At 51.3% G+C, this 10359-nt stretch overlaps 2 protein-coding genes across 2 annotated transcripts in view; one reads left to right on the top strand and one right to left on the bottom strand.

Annotated features, from left to right (window-relative positions):
• SNAP29 (synaptosome associated protein 29) overlaps positions 1-9918 on the bottom strand; it is a 30343-nt gene extending 20425 nt beyond the window's left edge. Inside the window, exon 1 of the mRNA XM_017882576.1 lies at positions 9560-9918. Within this exon, the coding sequence (XP_017738065.1) occupies positions 9560-9796 (237 nt within the window). The 5' untranslated portion in view covers positions 9797-9918. The remainder of the gene's footprint in view (positions 1-9559) is intronic.
• Positions 9919-10073: 155 nt separating this feature from the next.
• Positions 10074-10359, top strand: part of PI4KA (phosphatidylinositol 4-kinase alpha) — a 158908-nt gene continuing 158622 nt past the window's right edge. The window contains exon 1 of the mRNA XM_017882573.1: positions 10074-10325. Coding sequence (XP_017738062.1) covers positions 10098-10325 — 228 coding nt within the window. The 5' untranslated portion in view covers positions 10074-10097. The remainder of the gene's footprint in view (positions 10326-10359) is intronic.

Below are 10359 nucleotides of genomic sequence, written 5' to 3'. Positions count from 1 at the left end.
CAAGGGGTATTTTTTTTTTTTTTTTTTTTTTTTTTGAGGCGGAGTCTCGCTCTGTCGCCCGGACACTGGAGTGCAGTGGACAGATCTCAGCTCACTGCAAGCTCCGCTTCCCGGGTTTACGCCGTTCTCCTGCCTCAGCCTCCCGAGTAGCTGGGACTACAGGCACCCGCCACCTCGCCTGGCTGGTTTTTTGTGTTTTTTTAGTAGAGACGGGGTTTCACCGTGTTCGCCAGGATGGTCTCAATCTCCTGACCTCGTGATCCGCCCGTCTCGGCCTCCCAAAGTGCTGGGATTACAGGCTTGAGCCACCGCGCCCGGCCAGGGCTAGTTTTCAAAAGCAAAAAGAGCTCTTAATATATCTGGTGTTTCTGCTTCTTCCATCACCTCAAGTTTATCATCTTCATGTCCATACTGTGGTCTTTTCTGGAATAAGGCAGAGCTACCCATTAGAATTAAAGAGATTTTCTCCAGCATCTACATGTTTTTCTAACAGTCCAGTTCCAGCTAGCTTTGCAGGCTGCAGAAGACAGAATAATCTGTAGATGAAAGGCACTCACAGCAGCCAGGTTGGGGGCTGGGGAATGAAGGGGTGGCCAAGACTCTGCTGTCACCTTAGCAGGGGTGTCCTCAGTTTCCCTTATGGGGAGCTCCTCCCATCAGGGCCAACCCATGACCACTCACCCTCCCACCCTGACTTCCTCATCTCAGTTTAGAGAGCTACCTTCCCCAGTATGGACTTATTTTCTCCTATTCACAAGCGACACATTCTCTCAAACTCCCAGAGTCTGTGCTACTGTTAAGGAAACCAGACGGCTGATTTAGATGTTTAGATGGAAGCACAGAGAAGTCTGTGAGGGTGGCATGTCTTGCATGTGAGGCTGGAAGACCAGGCGAGTGAGTGCTGCTCTGGCCTCTGGAAGTTTCTGTTTGCTGGAAGCTAGTGTTCACCGGAGGTCACCAGGCCAGCAAGGGAGGAGGTGTTTCTTCTGCTAAAATCCACCCCCAGAAGGCAGAGGAAATGACCAGACTTAATGTGCTTGTGACCTAGTTCCAACCAACGAGGAAGAAGGGTTTGGCAGAGCAAACACCAAAATACCAGGAAAGAGAGCACTGACAGGCCGGGCGCGGTGGCTCAAGCCTGTAATCCCAGCACTTTGGGAGGCCGAGGCGGGCGGATCACAAGGTCAGGAGATCGAGACCATCCTGGCTAACACGGTGAAACCCCGTCTCTACTAAAACTACAAAAAACTAGCCGGGCGAGGTGGCGGGCGCCTGTAGTCCCAGCTACTTGGGAGGCTGAGGCAGGAGAATGGCGTGAACCCGGGAGGCGGAGCTTGCAGTGAGCTGAGATCCGGCCACTGCACTCCAGCTTGGGCGACAGAGCGAGACTCCGTCTCAAAAAAAAAAAAGAAAAAAGAGAACACTGACAGTCTGCAAGGACACACCGGGCACGCACCTGTGCCCCAGGCATCACCAAGACAGGCCTCAACCACTCCGGGTCCTGAGGCATGTCCACACCCCCCTCCACAGAGCCACGGCACATCTTCTCCACCTTCCTCTGGGAGAATGAGGTCCCTGAAGGGACTTGAGTGGCTGCGAGGGAAGTGAGCTCCGCAGGTGCCCTCAGCGTAAAGGACGCACATGCAAAGCGCTTCCTTGTTTCAGTGACTACTAAGCATTACAGGTGACGCTCTTCTTACTCCCTTGAACCCCAACAAGAGTTCTCTCTTTGTCCATGAAGCAATCCCAAGCCTCTGTCCTGATGGTGTTTACAGTCTAACAGAGAGCAAGATGAGTGAGGTTCAATCTGTTTTTCATTTGTTGACAGCATTGCAATGCTGGGAATCCAAGGAAGGCAGATGAGTCCTTGCTTCACTGAGCTTACAGTCTTGTGGGGGAGGCAGAAAATAAAGCTATTGCACGCATGCACACAAACACATATACACAGAGTCACCTCTCCCCATGGACTCTTTGTCCAGCTTAAGGTGGGGGTCAGAGAGGCTCCCTGTTGAGGCTGGAGGAGAGACCGAGAAGTTAAGCAGTCAGAAAGTTGGGGGTCCTGTCCATTCGGACTTAGTTTTCTTAAAAACAAACCACAACAAAGAGTTGGGGTGGGGCAAGGGCACCAGGCAGAGGGTGCAGCTCGTGCAAGGGCGGAGGAACTGTGTGGGGAGTGAGTGGGGCTACCCAGAGGACTCTGCAGGGAACACCCACAGGATGTTGCTAAGGCCTTCAAAGGGCAGCAGTGATCACCAGATCCCAACTGCAATTCACAGCCAACACATCTTATAACATCAGGTGGGCTTCCGTGACCGAGTCCTCCCCAGGTTTCTAGGGAAGGGCATCAACACTGTGTTTCTCACACTGAGCTCGGAAACTCAGGTTCTGATAAGTAAGGTTCATCCTAAGTAGATGGAGGCCAATCTGGAGTCAGCGAGCTGAATCTAGAAATCTGAAATTTACCTTTGTTTCGTCTCTCCTTTCCCAAGGGAGTGTGCACAGGCACAAGCCCTGGCAGGAATACGTAAGCACCCATGGCGCATGCTCAAACCTGGGGCTCTGACTGTGGCAGCCACAGTATGGGGTGGATTCAGAGACAAATTGGGTCTCAGGGCGAGGAAAAACCACTAAGGGCAAAGGCGTTAGTGCTGGTGCCCCTCACCACCTGTGTGCAGGCTGACCTGGGGCTGAGTAAAAGGCTAGCTCAGCAGCTCTAGGTTGTCCATACACTCCACATTCCAAAGAGAAGTCTGGCCCTAGCCTGGTTTCTTGTTTTTGGAATATCCTGCCTGATAAGAGTGTCCTTGTTTAAGTGAGCCTAAGCTTAGGCCAGATCAGACAGACTATGCTAACAATGTAATATAGGATAGTGGCCTTGGGCTACACGTTATCAGCTTGACCTCTGGTGGGGTTGGAGACTATACTCAGCCATACCTATGTTACAGACCCCCAAAACCTCTGGACACCCAAGCTTAAGTGAGGGTCCTTGGTTGACAATACTCTGTGTTGTCACATACTGCTTAGAGAAGTGTTGTCCCCATGACTCCATGGGGATAGGACAACTGGAAGCTTGTGCCTGGTTTCCCCTGGACGCTGCCCTATGCACTTTTTTCATTTGATGGTTTTAATCGTATCCTTTCATCGTTAAGAAACCACCGTAAGTATAACAGTTCTGTGCAGCCTTCCAGTGAATCACGGAAGTTGAGGGTGGTCTTGGGAACCCCCAAACACCTCCCTACAACACTTTTCACTCTGAGAACACCTCGGAGGCAGAAAGTTGTATAGCAGATGGCCGCTCAGCTTGTCACAGCATGTTTCCTGGTCAGCAAAGCAAGGTTCCTTGGGACAGTGTGGCAAGTGAGTGGATACGTCTGTGAGTGGATACGCCCAGGAAGGAGCAGCCAGACGCTCGAACCACCAGCCCATCCTCAGAAGGCATCCTGTTACAGCCAACAAGCCAGCAAGTTGGCCTAGGATCAATGGTCTAATTCTTTTTTTTTCTTTGAGACAGGGTCTCACTTTGTTACCCAGGCTGGAATACAGTGGTATGATCTCAGCTCACTGCTGAGACCTCCCCAGTTCAAGAGATCCTCTTACCTCAGCCTCTTGAGCAGCTGAACTACAGGCGTGTGCTACCACGCCCAGCTAATTTTTGTATTTTTTGTAAAGCCAGGGTTCTACTACGTTCCCCAGGCTGATCTTGAATTCCTGGGTTCAAGGGATCCACCTGCCTCAGCCTCCCCAAGTGCTAGGATTACAGGTGTGAGCCACCATACCCGGCCATCAGTGGTCAAATTCAGTCATTGATAGTTTACTAAAAATTAATTAAGAATAAATCCCGAACAGACCTAGTGGTGAATATGTGGTCCAATGCCATTTCTCTACCAGACTCCCTCCCACCTGCTAGACACAGCCTGCCATGCGTTGGGATGCATTTTCTGGTCATGGGACAGGCATTGCAACCAAGGCACACAGCTCAATGCATTCTTTCCACCCCACTCTCTCCTCCTTTTTCAGGCAATCTTCTGTTCCCTCCCTCCTTCCTTTCCTTCCCCAGGTCACTTATTCATTTGGCAACTATTTCAGGAGCGCCAATGACGCTTAAGGACATTGTGTTGAGAAGTGTGGGGGTAGAAAGTTGAGCAAGAAAGAGACTGCTCCTCTTCCACAGCTGACATTTACAAATTTGAGGAATTACTTAATCTAGCAGCTGCCGGTCCCCATCCATCAGCTTTTGCTAAGAACTCTGACTGCATCAGCATCACCACAGGCTGCCTCAGAGGGCTGACTCTGGTCTGTACTGCCCTTAATTTGGAGTGGGCTGCTCCAAGACCAGCATTGCTGAGGATGAGGATACCACCTTTTGACAATGTATCTACTCTAAGTTCCCGGGACACCTTGAAGGCCTCTGCTCCTGGGCTAGGAGGGGTGTCCTCCTCTCTCCCACCTCTGAACTGAATGCCCAGTGTGGGTGACTGTTGTGTGCTGGAAAGACACAGAGATGGGTGGACCCCTGCATGAGACGGTGTGGAGGATGTGCTGGCGGTGGCTGCTGAGTGCATCATGCTTGAACTCTCAAACTCTGTCCCTTTCCATTGATGTTACTGTGCCAGCTGTTCCAACCCTGGTCTAATGTTTGTTGCTGGACTCCCCTGAACCGAGATCTTGGGCCCCAGAAAACCTCAGTGGAGTAAGTTTAGCTACAAGAGGGGAAGTGGAGTGTCCTGGGCAGGTGGGTCTCCTCCGTTGGGAGTGGTGAAAGGGTGTACAAAAACCATGTTCCCCATCTCTACTAAAAAATACAAAAAAACTAGCCAGGCGAGGTGGCGGGCACCTGTAGTCCCAGCTACTCCGGAGGCTGAGGCAGGAGAATGGTGTGAACCTGGGAGGCGGAGTTTGCAGTGAGCTGAGATCCGGCCACTGCACTCCAGCCTGGGAGACAGAGCGAGACCCTGTCTCTAAAAAAAAAAAAAAAAAAAAAAAAGTCCAAGTAGGATGCAAATAGACTCACCAAAAGGTGTAAACAACCTCAATGCTCATAATTAGAGGACAGGCCGCATAAATAGAAATCATTTGTTCAATGGAATACAACACAGCCATAAAGAAAGCCCAGCTCATTACATATTAGTGTGGAACAACCTCCATTGTATTAAGCACATGCAGACCAGAATGTATAGAATACTTCACTTAAAAAAAAAAAAAAAAACCCCATCTTTATCCACAGCATTATCTCCCCAAAACATGAAAGAGGGAAAGTGACTGGCTGCCTTAGGGGCAGAGAGAGGATAGGGAGGGAAGTGGGAGAAGACTACACTCTTTTGTATGTTTTCAATTTTTAATCATGTGATTGGAATATCTCTTCATAAAAATTAAACCTTAGGAAAAGAATAGAAGAAATCATGCTTACCAAACAGGGAAAGAGATGAGTGGCTTACAAGCCTCCCTGTAGTTCTATAAAGCACCTATGAGGTCGGCCTGGGGAAACCTGCCCTGCTCCCACTGCTTCTCCTCTGTTCCTCTGTGGTCACAGCCTGTGACCTGAGCCTTTGTGAGAAACAGACCTTGTCAGGTTTCACAGTAGGAGAAGGGCAGTTCTCTTTGCTAGAAGTGACTTAATTAAGCCATTTTCCTGCCAAGCTGGGACTGAATTATGATCCTCCCAATCTAATATTATTTGTAAAGTCCTCATCTTTGACATAAATCTGTCATGTGTTGACATGTTTCACAGTGCTGGGTAACCAGGAGGCACCCGTCTAAGTTGGGTGGTTAGCAGGGTACACTGGAATGTGCTGGAAGCCACACTGTGCACTGAGGGCTGAAAGAGCTCATACTCCCCTGTCCCCATCCCAACCCCAAAGGGAATGAAAGAGTGATTAGAGTGATTCAAAGACAGCCTGGAGGCCAGACAGCTTGGAGGCCTGTAATCCAGCACTAGGAGGCTGAGGTGTGCAGATCATTTGAGCTCAGGAATTTGAGACTAGCCTGGGCAACATGGCAAAACCCCCTCTCCACCAAAAATACCAAAAATTAGTTGAGTGTGGTGGCGTGCACCTGTGGTCCCAGCTACTTGGGAGGCTGAGGCAGGAGGATCACTTGAACCTGGAGGCAGAGGCTGCAGTGAGCCAAGAATGCACCACAGCACTCTAGCCTGGTTGACAGAGTGAGACCCCATCTCAAAAAACCTTCCCCAAAACAAAAGAGAAAAAACAAAGACAACTTGGAGAACACTGGGTGGGGTGGGGATGTAGGTCATTCCGGACTCTCAGGACTTCTCATAATTGAGAACTGATCCAATCCTGGAAAATTCCAACGTGTTGTCTCACTGACAAGAGCACCTGTCACCTGCCCAGTCATGACCACACTGTACCTCTCACAGCAATGCCTGGCCAAGCCTTATATGCCTGAAGTGCCACTCTGCCTCTGCTCTCATAGTCCCCGCTGCATAGAAAGACCTTTGGGGGCAGCATGGGGCATGTCATCATAATCTATACCAAACTCACACCTATATTTTTGCCTCTCCTGCGTTATGAGATCAGAACTTTCCCTATGACCTTGAAGGGCTCCTAAGCTACCTCCTCCATCTCCTGTCCTCTAACACACCCAGTCTATCGCATCCCTTCTCTGGACCCAGGAGCTCTGTTGCTGGGCCAGTATGTTTGCACATTCACCTGTCTTCCCTAAGAACATCCCTTATTCTCACTCCTCTTGTGTAAACCTCAGCCTTAAAAGCTAGATTCAAGTTTATCCTCTGCCACAATGCCCTACTTTGAATCATTCTGATTTCCTACTTTATTTGTTCTCAATTTACAAAGATGTCTCCTCAAATAGTTGTTAGTTGACTTCCTTGTGCTTGAGATCCTCAATCATGTGACCCATTCACCAGGGCTCTAAAATCTCAGGCAATCCTCCCAAATCTAAGTCGAGACTTGCTATTTAGAATGGAACATAAGAATCCAGTAGGTATGAGATGTAAGAACTACAAGCAAAACTTCCTCAACAAGGTTAGGACCGGGCACGGTGCTCACATCTGTAATCCCAGCACTTTGGGAGGCTGAGGAGGGCAGATCACCTAAGGTCAGGAGTTTGAGACCAGCCTGGCCAACATGGCGAAACCCCATCTCTAATAAAAATAGAAAAATTAGCTGGGCATGGCGGTGGGTGCTTGTAATCCCAGCTACTCGGGAGGCTGAGGCAGGAGAATCGCTTGACCTGGGAGGCGGAGGTAGCAGTGAGCTGAGATCACGCCACTGCACTCTAGCCTGGGAGACAGAGCAAGACTTTGTCTCAAAACAAAACCACCAAAACAAAACAAAATTAGCCAAGTGTGGTAGCAGGTGCCTGTAATCCTAGCTACTCAGGAAGCTGAGGCAGGAGAATCACTTGAACTGGGGAGGTGGAGATTGCAGCAAGCTGAGATCACGCCATTGCACTCCAGCCTGGGTGACAGAGTGAGACTTCATCTCAAACAAAACAAAAAAACCAACAGTTAAACACAGGGAGGTGGGCCAGGCGCAGGATTATAGGCTCACGTCTATAATCCCAGGACTTTGGGACGCCAAGGTGTGTGTATCACAAGATCAAGAGATCGAGACCATTCTGGCCAACATGGTGAATCTCCATCTCTATTAATATCAAAATTTGCTGGGCGTGGTGGCGCACGCCTATAGTCCCAGCTACTCAAGAGGCTGAGGCAGGAGAATCACTTGAACCTAGGAGGCGGAGGCTGTAGTGAGCCAAGTTGGTGTCACTGCACGCCAGTCTGGTGACAGAGCGAGAATCTGTCTCAAAAAAAAACAAAAACAAAAACACAGGGAGGTGGATCAATGAGAGACACATGAACAGAGAGAGGTGGGGAAGGAAAGTAACCCAAGAAAATAGCAAAGGGAAATGACAGGGTGTGGCTCTGTCGCCCAAGCTGGAGTGCAGTGGTATGAACATGGGTCACTGCAGCCTTGACATACTGGGTTCAAGCGATCCTCCTGCCTCGGCCTCCTGAGTAGCTGCACTCAACATGCGCATGCCGCCATGCATGGCTAATTTTTAAAATTTTGTAGAGAGGGAGTTTTGCTTGCTGGTCTCGAACTCCTGTGCTCAAGTGATCTGCCTACCTCGGCCTCACAAATTGTTGGGACTGCAGAAGTGCAACCGCACCCAGCTTATTACATTTTTTTAAACCTTTTTTTTTTTAACTCTGTCCAGACAAAACTGTTTCATTAGTAGGCTGAAGAGAGAATGTGGTGTACAATAAAGAATAATTCTCGACCAGGCACGGTTGCTCATGCCCGTAATCCCAGCACTTTGTGAGGCCAAGGCGGGCGGACCGCCTGAGGTCAGGAATTCGAGACCAGTCTGGCCAATATGGCAAAACCCTGTCTCCACTAAAAATACAAAAAAAAAATTAGCCAGGTGTGGCGGTGCGTGCCTGTAGTCCCAGCTACTCGGGAGGCTGAGGCAGAATCGTTTGAAACCGGGAGGCAGAAGTTGCAGTGAACCGAGATTGTGCCACTGCACTCCAGCATGAGTGACAGTGCGAGATTCCATCTCAAAAAAAAAAAAGACGACCCTCCAGAATCTCGGTCTGTTGCCGAGGCTGGAGTGCAGCAGCACATCTCAGCTCATTGCAATCTCCGCCTCCCGGGTACAAGCGATTCTCCTACCTCAGCCTTCTGAGTAGCTGCGACTACAGGTGCGCTGCCACACCCAGCTAATTTTTTTTAATTTTAGTGAAGACAGGGTTTCGCTACGTTGCCCAGGCGGGTCTCGAACTCCTGAGCCCAGGTGATCCGACTGCCTCGGCCTCCCAAAGTGCTGGGTAAATTACAGGCGTGAGTCACCGCGCTTGGCCAGAATAATTGTTATTGAAGGTACTACTCTGTGAAATCTAAAGATGAGAAGAAGTGATGAAGGTGAGTTGGAGCAATAGACTCTTAACCCACACACTGTGTGTCTAGGATTTGGGAAGTAAAGGTAAGGCCCTGGACTCAACCAAACTCAGACTTTGGTCAACTCGGCAACTGTCTAGGCGGACAGGACTTCAATATCTCTATTGGTTAGGTGGAGATGTGCTTGATGACGCGGAAAGAACTGGTGGACCACTTGCCCTGACGCTTCAGGGTACCACCTGATACTTGCAGGCACATAGTCCTCTCCTTCTGGCTCACTCCGGAAAGAATGGCCGAAACCCCGTGCCAGACTTTTGCACAGGAAATCATGTCGAAAAAACAGACTCTCCATTTCCCTAACCCAGGACCTGCTGTTCGGAATTTTTACTCACCTGCACAGAAAATAATCTGGCGTTTCCCCGTGAGCTAGGCGTAAGAAAAAAAATCAACTAACTAGACTAACAGCTAAGGAAGATTTCTGGGGTAAACTGCTGTCTTCAAGTACCCCAGATGCACCTTCACATAGTTAACAGATTGTTACCACCACCGAGTCACTAAGGTGCAAGAATCTATGCTAGGCAACTTGAGAATTCTCAAGATTGTGAGCAAAACATTTCTCGTCTCCGTTTGATAACGCAGAGACCGGCGGGTCCACACCAGCCCTGCCCCAGGCTCACCTCGGAAGAGGCGACCCCAACCTTCTCGGACTCGTACATGAGGGCCAGGGACCTGCTGGTGCTGGCGGCCGTGGCCTCAGCCCTGCGGAGCACCTCCTGCCGCAAGTACTGCTGCCTGTCCGCTGGCGCGTCGGGCTCGTTGGGGAGGTCCCGGGCGTCCCTCCAAGGGGCCGGCCGGGCGCCTTCGTCCTCCCCGTCGTCGTCGAACGGATTGTAGCTTTTAGGGTAAGCTGACATGATGCCGGAGCGGCTCTCGGTCTGAGAAAGAAACGGAGGAGCACCGCCTCCGCCGCCGTCCAGGGCCTCGCCCCGCCCTCCGACCCCGCGATCGTCGCGCGAACTCCTTCCGCGCGTCGCGCGCACGTGACCCCGCCCTCGGAGCCGACCATCGCGCAGGTCGGCTGGGGGGGGCCCACGTCCGGCTCGCGCAACTACAGCCTACTGTCCATTCCCTCTCTCCCCTGCAGCGGTGGGCCCGCCCCGCAGCCACGCCCTATCTAGGGTCGGTAACTAAGAGGTCACGTGGCGGGAAAGCCGGATGCGCCTACGCCTGCGCCCTGAGGTCGGGCGCTTGCTGGCCGGGAACGGGGAGCCGGCGGGGAGCGCCGCGGCGCGTGAGGTGATGGCGGCGGCCCCGGCCCGCGGAGGCGCCGGCGGCGGCGGCGGCGGCGGCTCCGGCTCCTGCGCCTCGCGGGGTTTCTATTTCAACACGGTCCTGTCACTGGCCCGCTCCCTGGCGGTGCAGAGACCAGCATCCTTGGAGAAGGTAATGTCGGCGGGCTCGGCCGCGGGCTGACAGG

The sequence above is a fragment of the Rhinopithecus bieti genome, unplaced genomic scaffold (genome assembly GCF_001698545.2).
Source record: "Rhinopithecus bieti isolate Rb0 unplaced genomic scaffold, ASM169854v2 scaffold_13317, whole genome shotgun sequence".
Classification (NCBI taxonomy): Eukaryota; Metazoa; Chordata; class Mammalia; order Primates; family Cercopithecidae; genus Rhinopithecus; species Rhinopithecus bieti.
This window is presented reverse-complemented; position numbering and strand designations above follow the sequence as displayed.